The sequence below is a fragment of the Canis lupus genome, chromosome X (genome assembly GCF_003254725.2).
Source record: "Canis lupus dingo isolate Sandy chromosome X, ASM325472v2, whole genome shotgun sequence".
Classification (NCBI taxonomy): domain Eukaryota; kingdom Metazoa; phylum Chordata; class Mammalia; order Carnivora; family Canidae; genus Canis; species Canis lupus.
The window spans coordinates 91,003,885-91,018,564 of NC_064281.1; the positions used below are offsets into that span (position 1 = coordinate 91,003,885).

The following is a 14,680-nucleotide window of genomic DNA, read 5'->3' on the forward strand; positions in this document are numbered from 1 at the left end:
GAGAGAGAGAGAACACACTTGGCGGCAGTGGCAGGCCGGGCAGAGGGAGAGGGAGAAGCAGACACCTACTGAGCAGGAAGCCTGACAGGCCTCTATCTCAGGGCCCTGAGGTCATGACCTGAGCTGAAGGCAAATGGTTAACCAACTAAGCCACCCAGCGCCCCCCCCCCCACCATACTACTTAAGGAAGTATATTTCTGGGGTTGTGATAGAAATGGGTTAAAGAAATGGCCTGATGGTGGGAAGCTGGGATTTGGTAGGCCTCGTGCTTTAGTAATGGGGCAGTCCATCTCCAGAAGGAGGTAATAAATGAGTGTCTGAAGTCTGAGTTGGTGTCGTCTGCAGGCATATTCTTGGCTTCCATTGCTTTACCTCCACAGCCTGATCAAGGTGCTAGGGGAAGGACCTGGACCTTTGACATCACTGAGAGAGGATCATAGATGACTATATATGTACTAAATCAAGTTTTACTAAGAAATCTTGATTAATTTCTCTAGAGATTAGATCCTCTGGTAGGTGCCATATCACTCCATCAAACTTGTGACTTAACCACAGTTTACCTTACAGAGCTTGATACCTTTCAAAGGTTCAAAGTCCAGGAGAGTTTTGTTGAAGCCAAATAAAATGAAGTCTAATCAGTGCTTGGCAGTTTTGATCAATGTGAGAATGTTAATCCGTGATGATTTTAAGTACTTAATTCAAACAAATTATATTGAGGTAGAGGAATTAGTAGTGTGCATTTTTGCTTAGGTTAACTTAAGGAACATACCCATGGAATTAATGTTGTATAGTACTTCTGATTTTCCTACTAATGAACAGTTATTGGAGGATAATTGGATAAATATACTTAATTTGTAAGATAATTACAGGTGTTTCTCTAATATGCATTAACTGTTCTTAATGACTATCAGCTTTCAAGTATTCTCTCTCCATCTTGTCAAGATTATCTTACTAACTGGTTCTGATTAGAGTTCTTTTTCTTTTAGTTTAAAACCAGGATTTGATTAAAGGATATATAAACTTAAGATACGTGTATTTACTGAAGAAAAGCCAGAGCCATGCGTTATTCAACATTCATTTAGCAAATAATTACTTTTGCCCAGCAATCTTTAGGTATTAGGTACATAGTGGTAGATGGAACAAAGGCCTTGATCTCATGAAGCTTACATTCTAGTGGGGCAGGGAAGAGACAAAAGAATAAGCAAGTAAATGGTCATTTCAGGTGGTAATAAGTACAATGAAGAAACAAAATATAGATAATGTGATAGAAAGTTAAGCAGGTAAGGCTATTTTAAGGTGGTCAGGGAAGGCTTTTCTGATGTGATAATGCTTGAGTTATCACCCTAAAGATGGTAAAGAATCATCTGATTGGCCAAAGTGTGAATGTGGGGTTGTGGTGGACAGGGGAAGTGAGAAATATAGATGAGGTCAAAGATGTAGGCCCTCATGGGTTGTGATAGAGTTTGGATTTTACCTGACACTGAAAATTCCATGAAACAGCTTTTCAGCTTGAAGATAACAGAAGTACTACAGAAATTTCTCTAGCACATTAAATCTTTAGCATTATACTGGTCTGGAGTAATTTTATCACAGTACCTGTCATGGTCATATCCTAATACTTGTATAAGTGCTACCCTGATACTTAGATACATCGTTATGTGCCTTAGGTTGCTTATCTGTCAAAAATGGTTATTATGAACCTTCTCTAACTCTGTGATGTGTACCAAAAAATATGAAAAGTTTTTTTCTCAGTATCATTAGTAGCATTCAAATTGCTATTTTTATATAAACATAATGACAATTTAGGATGGAGATGAATACTATGTTTATATTTGCAAATGTGTAATTGTCTTATTTTACTAGAATTTTTTCCCAGCAGAAAATCTGTATCCCTCTCTACCTTCTCTAACCTCCCAAATATATATATATATGTACGTATGTGTATATGAATGTATACGTAGATATATATGTATTTTTGGTGGGTTTAATTTTTTTCATCTATTATTGCAGAACTTTAACTTCTGGTTGTCTTGATTCCTTTCATCTAAAGCATGTAGTATTTTTAAGAAAACTATTCTCTGAATGTGATTTTCTGTATTATGTACTTTTATATTTATGTGTATTTATGGTGCAATACTGTGGGAAAGATAGCAATCCTGATTCAACCCTTTGCTTTAAGTCCTTCATCTTTTTAAGCTACAAAGGTAGTTGGCGGTTTTTATCTTCCTGTACAATTTTTAATATTAAAAAGATGGGCACATTTATGGGGCAATAACCTATTGCTATAGAAATATAGAAAATTGCTGATTCGTAACCTTATGCAAATCACATTATCCCTGTTGGCATAAAATATCTGGGCATCTTTCCATATACAAACATCTAAGCTCTTCATGGACCGCTGCTTTATTAAGGTTATGTTTTCTAATTTGTACCCATCTTAAAAAGAATTTTAAAGAAAAAGTGTCATCATTTGATCTGTTTTTCTTTTTAATATAGGAAACTGAGAACACTGCACACAAAGTTGGAAATGAGTCTCCTGTACAAGAACTGAAACAAGATGTGTCTAAAAAGGTTGGTAAGATACAATGTCAGTATTGGTTTAACAGATGTCATATACATATGGTATATTTAAAGTGGAAAATTTTCTATATTTTTTGTAGTGCAGTATACTTGGTGGATATTCACTAAATGTTCCTTGAATCTTGAATTTGAGATTGAAGACACATCATGCTTTTTAGAGGTCATTTCATAAACACACTAATTGATAATTTTTCCTTGAAACAGTACAAAATTGTTTTGTAATGTATTTTGATTTTTTATGCTTGCATTTTTATTAGAATAAGCTTTAGCTATCTTTTTAAAAGATTTTATTTATTCATGAGAGACAGAGACAGAGAGAGAGAGAGAGGCAGAAACACAGGCAGAGCCCGAAGCAGGACTCGATCCCCAGAACCCAGGATCATGCCCTGAGCACAAAGCAGGTGCTCAACTGCTGAGCCACCCAGGCATCCCTAAGTTGTAGCTATTCTTGAGGTAACTACCAAGAATTAAAGGTATTGAAAGGCTCAGTGCAGCAAATTCTGATGCCTTTAAGAGTTAGAGGTTGCACAAAGTCATTACTGTAATAGTGCCTTTGATACCTTTTAAAAATTTGATTCTTTAAAGCTTCAGAGTTTGGTTTACTAGAAGAAACAACACAAGATAAAAATTTTGACAATGAGTAGTTCACAGTATCAGGATAAAAAGGGAGGAGAAAGGATACTATGTGTTCATTTAGTTCTCCTACTTGTGAGTATTTTCTGTACCCCTTGCTCTGTTCTGGCTGGTGGGTTTCCAGAGACCAGCAAAATGACGCATTCTCTATCCTAGAGTTTCTCAATAGTGACACTTTGGGCTGAATAATTTTTCATTCTGGAGGGAAGGAGAGACGTTTCTGTGCATTGTAGGGTATTTAGCTGCATCCCTGGCTTCTACCCACTAGACATCAATAGATTCCTCCCTACTTGCACCCTATCATGACAACTAAAAATATCTTACATACATCACCAAATGTCTGGGGAGGAGTGCTGAGCAAAATCACCCTTGATGAGAATCCATTGTTCTAACCTTATGGAATTTATAATTTTTTAGAAGATTTTATTAATTTGACACAGAAAGAGCATAAGCATGGGGAGTGGGGGAGAGAGAAGCAGGCTCCCCGCTCAGCAGGGAGCCCAGTGCGAGGCTCGATCCCAGGACCCTGGGATCATGATCTGAGCCAAAGGCAGATGCTTAAACAAGTGAGCTGCCCAGGTGCCCCGGAATTTATAAATTTAATGGACTCCATATTTTAAGTGTATTTTATTTTATTTATTAGAGAAGGAGGGAGAAAGAGAGGAGGAGCATAGAGAGAGCAAGAATCTTAAGCAGGCTCCTTGCCCATCATGGAGCCTGTCCTATAACCCTGAGATCATGATCTGAGCCAAAATCAGGAGTCCGATGCTGAACTTACTGATCCACCCAAGTGCCCAGTGAACTCTCTATTTTAATATTGATCATACTTTTTTCCCTCAAAAGGATTTTTTGGGGAGAAATGGTATTATTGTATATCAGCATAAATAAGGGAACAAAAGTAGTAACCAGTTTTTTCTTTTTAAATCAGAATAGCCCATAGTTCACACTGTAACAAACAGCTATCTTAATTTTTCAGCTTTGCTTTCTGGTTCTCACCCATTTGCATGACTTTGTTTTGTTTTGTCTAATAATAGTGTAAATAGAATTCTATATTTTACCTTTTCCTCTTATCATCATTAGTTTTTATTGTATTTCTACAGTTTCAATACTCAGTTTTCATTTGATGTTTCAGTTTTCTATGAAGCAAATATATTACAATGTATCTAGTTATTCTTATTGTTGAAAACTTGAAATGTTTCTATTTTTTCCACTAGTTTTCCTTTTCAAGAATTTTTTCTTAGGATACAAATGGGTAACTAATAGTGGCCAATAAAGGTAATTTTTAAGGAGACTTTAGAAACTGAAAAAATAGTAAACACTATGGAGCAGCTGAGTGAAGCTTAAGACTAGGTCTCACTTTTTAAGTTCTAGTCTTTTCAATTGATTTAAGTATCACATATGAATGATAAAAGCTGTGGGAATATACAGTGCACCAGACAAGACGATCCCTGTCCCCAGTAACTTACGTTTTAGTAGAAGAAATTAGTTAAACACAAAACTGAGTGTAAAATGTGTTTGTATAAACTTACAAACTATAAGGGCAGAAAGGGAGCCTTTACTTTCTGCTTGAAGATAGGAATGGGGAAGACTTAATGGAAGAAGTAACATCTGAGCTGGTTCTTGATGAATGGTTAAGATTTGGACAGGCAAAGATGACAGTTGAAAGGCATAACCAAAGGCATGGAAAAGAGAAATGTGCAGAATGGTTACAAATGACATTAGAGCCCAAAGTTAGGCCCAAACTATGGGAATGCCTCTTATGTTATACTAAAACATCTGGTTTCTATTTTACAGTTACTGGAAAATCAGTGAGTTTTTTGAAGCAGGAAGGTGATGTGAAATGAACAGTTGCTTTAGCCTGTTCATCTCTGTGTTGGTCTTGATTCTCGTTGTTCTCTTCGTCTTTCCCTGTTTGCTACCTTCTAAAACCTGAGGGTTGGGGCGGGGAATACAGGGTTAGGTATTGTAAGTAGGTGCTATGAGGGCATAACAAGAGGGATAAAATATGGGCCTTGTGTTTCAAAAACTAATTATCTGTTATGGGGAAAGTATTTATATAGAGCTAGCCCATATACTACTTTGTGTTTATATTATAATTCACACTATAGTGAATGGTAAGAATGATAGGAGTTCAGTGAAGGGATAAGGGATTGGGGAAGACTTATGATTTTTAAGCTCATTTTAACCCCTTTTCTGGTATTAGCATTTCCATTATGCATAGTGATTATTCCAGACCTTAATAGTCACCTCATGCTCACTGTGCCCACTAGTATCCTGCTTGCTTTCAAAAGCAGATAACCTTGTTTCCTACCACACATAGACATTAAAGACTAAGAAGCCTGAATTTACTCCTTTTCATCTGCTCTCACTTCCCTTACCTGCAGACTTGTTTTCATCTTTTGCCTCTTTTTCAAGTCTGAGAACTTATTTTTTTCCTGTCCAAAGTAGCATGGTGTAATATAAAAAAAACACTGGATTTTTGAGAAAAATCTGGATTTCAGTTTTGAACCTTGTAGTTTACTAGTGGTGGAACCTTGGACAAAATTCTTAATGCCTTTACCTCAGATTCTTGTTTTTGTAGGAGGGAGATAATCTAGCTACCTCAAAGCCTGTGCAGAGATTAAATGGAAAATATGTGTACTGGTCTAATACACAATAGTCCTCTTTCCTTTCTTCTCCAGAACTTTATCTAACTCTACCGTTGGCTCCTTCCCCTCAGCTTGTAAAAATGCTGGGTCACTTTCTTGCAGCCTCTTCCATTTATAGCCAAGCTTTTTGAAAACATAGATTGTGCTATCTCTGTGTTGTCACTCTTACTCATTCTTCAACCCACTGGCTTCTGTTATCACTAAGGTATTCAGTGCTCAGTAACCACCTAGTTGACAAAGTAGGTGGACTCTAGTTAATATTCCTCTGGTCAAAGTATGATTAAGACTAGGTCTTAATAGTCTCCCTCTATTAGAGACACACACAGAGAGAGGCAGAGACACAGGCAAAGGGAGAAACAGGCTCCATGCGGGGAGCCTGATGTGGGACTCGATCCCGGGTCTCCAGGATCACACCCTGGGCTGAAGGTAGGCACTAAACCACTGAGCCACCCAGGGATCCCAATAAATAAAATCTTTAAAAAAAAAAAAAAAAAGAAGTAAACGGGGGGAAAAGGCAAGGTGAGCTGAGCTTTTGAACTCGTGGTTCTGCCATTTCGATGAATAGTGGAGCATTTGGTATAGTTTAAGAATGTTAACCTCTGAGGCACCTGGGTGGCTCAGTGGTTGAGCCTTTGGCTCAGGTCCTGATCCCAGGTCCTGGGATCAAGTCCCGCATTGGGCTCCTTGTGAGGAGTCTGCTTCTCCTTTTGCCTATGTCTCTGCCTCTCTCTCTCTGTGTCTCATGAAAAAATAAATAAAATCTTGAAAAAAAAAAGGATGTTAATCTCCCTGCATCTCTTTTCTGTCATAGGCTTGAGTTCAGAACTAAACAATTCGAATTCTTGTGCTAGGTGGTTTTAATTCTCAGTTTTGTTAACTAAAGCAGCAGGTTGTTACTGCAACTAACTTGGCATAAATATGTAAATGGACAAGGGTATGAAGAGTCTGAATGTAAATTTAGGTTTGATCTTTTATTTTATGGGGTTGGTTGAACTTTTGTGATTATGCATACTAACAGATTCCCTATTATAATGGTTAGGAGAACAGATTCTGGAACCAAACTCCTGGGATTTTTGCCAGCTTCATCACTTACTCACTGTGTGTCCTTGGACAAATCACTTGATCCCTCTATGCCTTTGTTCCTTCATTTGTGTAATGATGATATTAAGAGTGCTAACTCATATGGTTATTGTAGAGATTAAAAAATGTAAAGTGCTAAGAACAGTACATTCCCAGGGCACATAGTAAGTACTATGTAAATGATTAGCTGTTACTATGTTCTTGTAAATAGCTTCATTTTTTTAAAAAAAATTCTTTTTAACCTTTCATCAGATTATTGAAAGTATTATTGAGGAGAGTCAGAAAGTACTACAGCTGGAAGATGACTCCTCAGATTCCAAAGGAAAAAGACACTCTGATCAGGCTACTGCCAGTTCTATTGTAGCTGGAACAGATCTTAGCAATATACCTGGACTGTTAGCCATAGATCAAGTACTACAGGAAGATTCCAAAGAAGCAGAAAGTCAGAATGCAATTGAAGAAACTGAATTAGAATCAAAAAGATGTTTTCCTTCTGATGACATCTATGAGAAGTCAGTAGATGAAATCACTAAGTTAACTGAAATAGGTTCAACTGAGCAGCATAATGTGCCTGCAACTGAAACAGAAGTATTGAACAAGGAAGCTGTGGAAGCCAAAGGAAGTGAGGTTCTAGAACCTGTGTCCTCAAACTCTTTATCTACTAAAGATTTTGCTGCCATGGAAGAAGTGGCTCCCGCCAAACCCCCAAGACAGCTTACTCCAGAACCTGACATTGTGGCAAGTACAAAGAAGCCTGTTCCAGCACGCCCTCCCCCTCCAACTAATTTCCCACCTCCTAGACCCCCACCTCCATCTCGACCTGCTCCACCACCAAGAAAAAAGAAAAGTGAATTGGAGTTTGAGGCCCTTAAAACACCTGATCTAGACGGCAAGTATTTAATTGAGAAATAACTTGTGGAGAGATTTTGGAGCTGAAGCTATTTGACTTTTTGGTTTTGTTTCAGTTATGCTATATATAACCATGTTGATGACCATGACCAAGTTATAAAAGTTATTTTAGTAATGAAAAGAGAAAATGTTTACATTGGTAGTAAGTTACATTACTATGTTTGAACATTTTAGTAGACTTCAAATTTTCAAATCTGTTACCATTGGAGACTTAAGATCTGAATTCAAGACATAGATCTCTTCGTGTATAAGTTGTATAGCTTTGAGAAATTGAAATAACTTGTTTGAATCCTGGTTTTGTCATATATAAAATGAGAGTAATAAAACCACTTTCCTCATGGGATTGTTGTAAGAATCAGACAAAGGTTAAAGTGCTTTCAAGCTCTATATAAGGTTCCAAATATAAATACTAGTTATTGCCATTATCATCATCATCATCATCATCATTATTATTATCATCATTGTCATTGCAGTTCCCAAAGAGAATATTACATCTGATACTCTCCTAAGTACGAACATGGCTTCAGAGAATACAGTCAAGGATTCTCAACCTTCTCTTGACTTGGCAAGTGCTACCAGTGGAGATAAAATAGTTACTGCCCAGGTTGGTAAATTCATGTTATATTTGACATAGGCTTTAACAACTTTCCACAGCTGGCTGGTTTGTTGCTTGTTGAACCTTCCTTCTTCTCCAGGCAGAATATTTCTTTGTCCTTAAACCTGGCCTTCTTATATCCCCTTTCTAGCTCTGCTACTACATAGCTAGGTGATTCTAACAAACTATTTAATATCTGACTTTCAGATGTCCCTGTGATAAAATGAGGGAACAACCTTCCTTGAAGATGTTTTGTAAGGATGAAATGAGCTATGCCAAGTACATGGCATGCAGTAGGAAATATAAAAAAAGGAAGATGCTGCTATTTGTAATATTATTATAATGTTAATAAGCATCAACTACAGTCTTCATTTACCTGACCTATGGTGGTCAAAATTGAGGACTTTCATTTATAATTTCCTTTACCTGATCATGAAAAAAACATTCATATACTATGTTATATATCCATATGGAGGCAATAGAAAGCACCTGATAGCATGAATTTTACCATAGCCCAATTTCTGGGACTCAAGGCTTACTTGTGTAGTAGCTGTGGTTGGGACAGGTTAGCAGACTGGAAGATATGCCACTTCAATCTTGTCATAGCTTTAGAGCCCAGACTGGCAGTAGCCTGTCTTTGTAGGGTCCCGGAGCTAAGAATGGTTTTTTCATTTTTAAGGGATTGTAGGGTGAAAAAAAAGAATACATGATAGACATTACATGTGAAACAGAAAGCCTAAAATATTTACTATCTGGCTCTTTATAGAAAAAGTTTGCCAATCCCTGCCTTCGAGATAAGCACAAGTATAGTCCTGATTAATGTCAGTCTTAGTGCTGGCATTCTGGTAGTAGAGAACTGCTTTTGGGTCAGGTTCAAATAGAACATTTATTTGCTTTCAAATACTAAGACATTATTTCATGGGCAGCAGTGGTTTTGATACTTAGTGTTTTTCAGCATGCTGGGAATAATAAAAGACTGAAATGGAGTGTTTCATTTAAATTTTCAGTAGGCTCCATTATGTGAATTATGGAATTCTTTAGAACTGTGTGTGGTAATGAATAATTGAGTGTTTATAAAAATCGACTCAGTCACTTTCTGTTTATAAAATTGTAATTTTAGGAAAATGGAAAAGCACCTGATGGGCAGACTGTAGCAGGTGAGGTGATGGGCCCTCAGAGACCTAGATCCAACTCTGGAAGAGAGCTTACTGATGAGGTATAATTAGATTTTATTTTTGTTCTTAAAAACATAAAATATAAAAATCATAATGAGAAGATGAAAAAATTCTCAAGATGAATGGTAGTGATGGTTGCACAGCATTGTTAATGTGCTTAATACCACTGAATATACAACTAAAAATATTTTACCATGATTTTAAAAAAATTTAAAGTTTATCGCTGTTAGGCAAAAAAATGTAGAAGAAAAAAATGAAAATTGATGATTTTCTTAGTTTTTAGAAACATTTTTATTGTTTTATCTATTTTTTAAAATATTTTATTTATTTATTCATGAGAGATACAGAGAGAAGCAGAGACACAGGCAGAGGGAGAAGCAGGCTCCCTGCGGGGAGCCTGATGTGGGACTCAATCCTGGAACCCCAGAATCATGCCCTGAGCCAAAGGCAGATGCTCAACTGCTGAGCCACCCAGGTGTCCCTGTTTTATCTATTTTTAAGTAAACTCTACACCCAGCATGGAGCTCAAACTCACAACCCCAAGATTAAGAGTCCCATGCTCTACTGGCTAAGCCAGCCAGCCACCCCAGATTTTTTTTTTAATATTCTGGAGTTTGCAACTCTAACTTAAACTTACCTTTTTATACCATTACGTGGTATTGAAAACAAGGTCCAAATTTAATAGAAGGTAGGCTTAAAAAGAACTTGATGTTCTTTTTATATGTTATATGTTTTTATACTTGCTAAGTGATGCACAGTATACAGACTAAGTGCTTACTTCTTACCATTAAAATTTAGTATACATCGATTGGCCAGTTTACTCCAAATAAAGTTTTGATGCAAAAATCTTATTTTTCATGTCTTTTTTTCTTTCTTTTTCTTTTTTAAAGATTTTTTTATTTTTAAGTAATCTCACCCAATATGGTGCTCAGACTCAACCCCAAGACCAAGGGGCACATGCTTCACCAACTGAGCCAGCCAGGTGCCCCAGTTTTCATTTCTTTTAAGCAATATATTTTTAAAAATTATTATACTTTGGAAAACAGTGTGGCAGTTCCTCAAAATATTAGACATTGAATTACCATGACCCAGCAATTCCACTCCTTTGTATCTATGTATATACCAAATAGAAATGAAAATATATGTCCACACAAAAAATGTACACAAGTATTCATAATAACCAAAGTGTGGAAATAACACAAACATTCATCACCCATGAATGGATAAATAAAATATGGTATATCCAAACCACATGGATTGTTTTTTTGGAAATTAAAAGGAATGAAATTCTGACACATGCTGCAGTATGGATGAACCTTGAAAACATGGTGCTAAGTGAAAGAAGCCAGTCACAAAAGACAAACATACAAGATGATTTGATTTATATGAAATGTCTGGAATAGGCAAACCATAGAGACAAAAAGTAGATTAGTCATTGCCAGGGGATGAGAGGATGAGAGGAGAGGAAAATGAGGTATGGCATTTAATGGATATGGAGTTTCTTTTTGAGGTAGTGGAAATGTTCTAAACTTAAAGGTAATCGTTGCACAACTCTGAATTTACTCGAAATCATTGAATTATACACTTTAAATGAGTGCATTTTTCAGTGTATGAATTGTATCTCACTAAAGTTAAAAATTATTGTACACAGTACTAAATATATCTAGAAAGTCCTTAGCTTAATTGAGAATTTTGCAGACTCAAAAAGATAATTAAATTATAGGTCCTCTTGGTGTTATTTTTATTTATCTCAGGAAATTTTAGCCAGTGTCATGATTAAGAACCTAGATACTGGAGAAGAAATACCTTTGAGTCTTGCAGAAGAGAAACTGCCAACAGGTATTAATCCTCTCACTCTACACATCATGAGAAGGACTAAGGAATATGTAAGGTATGGCCTATTGTTATTATTTATCATTTGTAATATTTCAGAGTGGTGAAGATTTCTGTGTTTATGAACTATAGCAGTCCCTAATTTGATTTCATGCAGTCTTCTTTTTTAAAATTTGGATTTAAAAGAGTTAATATATGAATTCTTCAATATTGTTCTCTCTTAAGACCATAAAGTTACTTGAGGAAAATAGAATATCTCTTGAATCTCATAGTATTTTGTTTCACTTTTAAAATGATTTATATAATACTAGAGACATTATTGAAACATATTGAGGGTAAAAAGCCATGTGGAATGAAGACCTGGTTTTCTAAAACCTGGCTTTAAGTACTACAAATTTTATAAGTAATTGTATTATCTTTGTAGGCTAGAAAATGACTTTACAGTGCGATGATTGACTTTGAGATGTATGTAGATCAAAGAAGTGATTATTATTGAAAGTAGTTCTTGATAAAGTGTAATACATGATGTGCCTGAAAAGCAAAGAGGAAGTTAATTTGTCATTTCTGTGCAGCATGTTTTGTCCAGCAAGAAGCCTTGTTGGTAGTAGGTTTTCCATAAGTTCCTAAATTGCTTTCACTTGCATTTTGTACATTATACCATGCTTAAAGATTCTATTCTTTGACCTTTCACTTCTTACAGTCTCAGGATCATTATTAAAATTAAACTTCTATAAAGTAGGTTAACATAGTTTTTTTCTTATTCTGAGTACCTGAGTATATAGTAAATATATAGTAAATATACATAGAGATTGTTGAGAGGTGTAGGGGGAAATGGCTTCTTTTAAAATGACTTCTTCCCCCTCTTGTAGTAATGACGCAGCACAGTCAGATGATGAAGAGAAGTTACAATCTCAGACAACAGATACTGATGGTGGAAGGTTAAAACAGAAAACGTGAGTTACAGTACATTCCTTTTCTTTATTTCAAGCTTTTATTTAAAAAAATAAGAGAATTGCCATACTATTTTAAGTCTGTGCTCTATCTAGTTTATATGTCCATCTACCACCACCATTTCCTGTTCCCAGGAACAGGAGTTGCTTGAGGCTGTATTGGTGGTCATTTTTATAGCATTTGACAAATAGTAAATGATCAATAAATTTTGCATCATGCCTGTATTATTTTTCTGATGGTAGGGACCAGAAATGTTAGTAGAACATGATTATTCTTGACGTTGCTTTCAAATCCAACTAAACAATTTTCCATACTACTCCAGTTCATGGTAAATTTCCTTTTCTCAATTTCAGTGACACCTACAGTCTACATAAATTACATTTTACCTTTATTTTATGTTATCTTAATGTGTTTTCTGATTTTTTAAAGATTTTATTTATTTGAGAGACAAACAGCACAAGCAGGGGGAGAGGCAGAAGGAGAGGGAGAAGCAGACTCCCCTGCTGAGCAGAGTGCCTCACACAGGGCCCTATCCCAGGACCCTGGGATCATGACCTGAGCCAAAGGCAGATGAGTCTAAGGCCCCAAAGCAAATTCTTCACTATAGTCTGATCTTTCCTTAGTATGGGAAGTGTATCAAAGAAAGCATTGAGAACTCTCAGAAAAGATTTACCCACAATGCACGTAACAACCCAGGCACCTCTTATATTAATTTTTAAAATGGTTTATCATCTGTGTTTTTTTATTATCAAAACTTATACAAGGATGCCTGGACTGGTTGGAGCATGCAACTCTTGATCTCAGGGTTGTGAGTTTAAGCCCCATCTTAGGTATAAAGATTCCTTTAACAACAAGAACAAAAAAACTAATACAGAAATATGGAAAATGAAAGTCTCCTCATCCAGAAATAACCAATGTTAATAATTAGGTGTATTCTGCCTAGAATTTTTTCCCTCACAAAAGCAGGATTAATACTGCGCCTATAGTTTATTGGCTTGCTTTATTTGCCTTTTTTTCAAAAGTAAGCTCCATGTTCAGCATGGAGATCAAGAGTCACATGTTCTGCTGACTGAGCTAGCCAGGTGCCCTTGTCAGCTGGCTTTTTAAAAATATCTGATTTGTAAAAAAAAAAAATATCTGATTTGTAATGAACATCTCTTTATATCAGTACCAATAATAAATATATTGTAGCCTTTCTATCAGCCAGATATGGGAATTCAGTGCTGCAGATACAATAGTTAGGACAAATGTAGTCCCTGCCTTCCTAGAGCTCCCAGTTAAGTAGGAGAAACATAAATCTAACTACATTTGTAGTAATTGCAATAAAAGAAATGTATGGGGTACTGTGGGAGTAGAAAACAGGAAAATCTGCTCTAAAGAGTCAAGGAGGGGAGAACCTGGCTGGCTCAGTTGGTGAAGCATCTGCCTTCAACTCAGGTCATAATCCCAGGTTCTGGGATCAAGCCCTGTGTGGGGTACTCTTCTTCTTTCTCCCTCTCCCTCTGCAGCTTTCCCTGCTTGTGCTCTTGTGCTTTCTCTCCCCCGACCACTGCCCTCTCTTCTCTCTCTCAAATAAATCATTAAGAAAAAAAAAAAGATTTGAGGGCTTTTTTTGAGAAGTAACTGTTTGGTCCAAGACCTAAAAGATGAGTAGAAATTAACCATGAGAGGAATGTTCCAGGCAGAAATAACATGGCATTGGCCCCAAGATGAGTAAGAGCTTGGTACATTTGAAGAACTGAGGTTTGCCTCATTTATTTTATTGCATTCCATTGTAAGAATATACCAGCACCTATTCATTCCTCTGTTGATGAAAACTCAGTTTTTCTCTACTTTTTATGCCTTTTTTCCCTACTTTTTATGTTTTGTAAATAATGTGGCAGTGAACATCTTTCTATATATGGCTTAGCAACTCTTTCAAATACTACCCTTTAACATCATGAGTTCCATGAATTGGTAAAAATTGCCTCCTGTAAATTTTGTTTTGGTTTTAAATATCATTTATGTACTGTGTTTTATTTTTTATGATCTTAATATATGAAATTTGAGACAGATTACTTAAAAAGCAATAAATAAGTCCTGTTTATGGACAGTTGAAATGCATACTTGTATTACATTGTGTTTGGGAATACTTCCTGGGAAAGCTCAGCCTAACTGTATTGCATGCAAATACCCAAACTGAAAGAGAAGAGACAAAAGGCCATCATAGGGTACCATTTTATTCTGTAAGTAAATATCCCTTTATAGTTTCTTTCTTTCTTTTTTTAAGATTTTAT

At 36.1% G+C, this 14,680-nt stretch overlaps 1 protein-coding gene across 1 annotated transcript in view; it reads left to right on the top strand.

Moving 5' to 3' along the window:
• The window catches only part of WDR44 (WD repeat domain 44), an 81,356-nt gene that overhangs the window by 32,021 nt on the left and 34,655 nt on the right, over positions 1 to 14,680 (top strand). The window contains exons 3-8 of the mRNA XM_025431340.3: positions 2,497 to 2,571; positions 7,194 to 7,830; positions 8,324 to 8,454; positions 9,566 to 9,661; positions 11,375 to 11,511; positions 12,323 to 12,406. Coding sequence (XP_025287125.1) covers positions 2,497 to 2,571; positions 7,194 to 7,830; positions 8,324 to 8,454; positions 9,566 to 9,661; positions 11,375 to 11,511; positions 12,323 to 12,406 — 1,160 coding nt within the window. The remainder of the gene's footprint in view (positions 1 to 2,496; positions 2,572 to 7,193; positions 7,831 to 8,323; positions 8,455 to 9,565; positions 9,662 to 11,374; positions 11,512 to 12,322; positions 12,407 to 14,680) is intronic.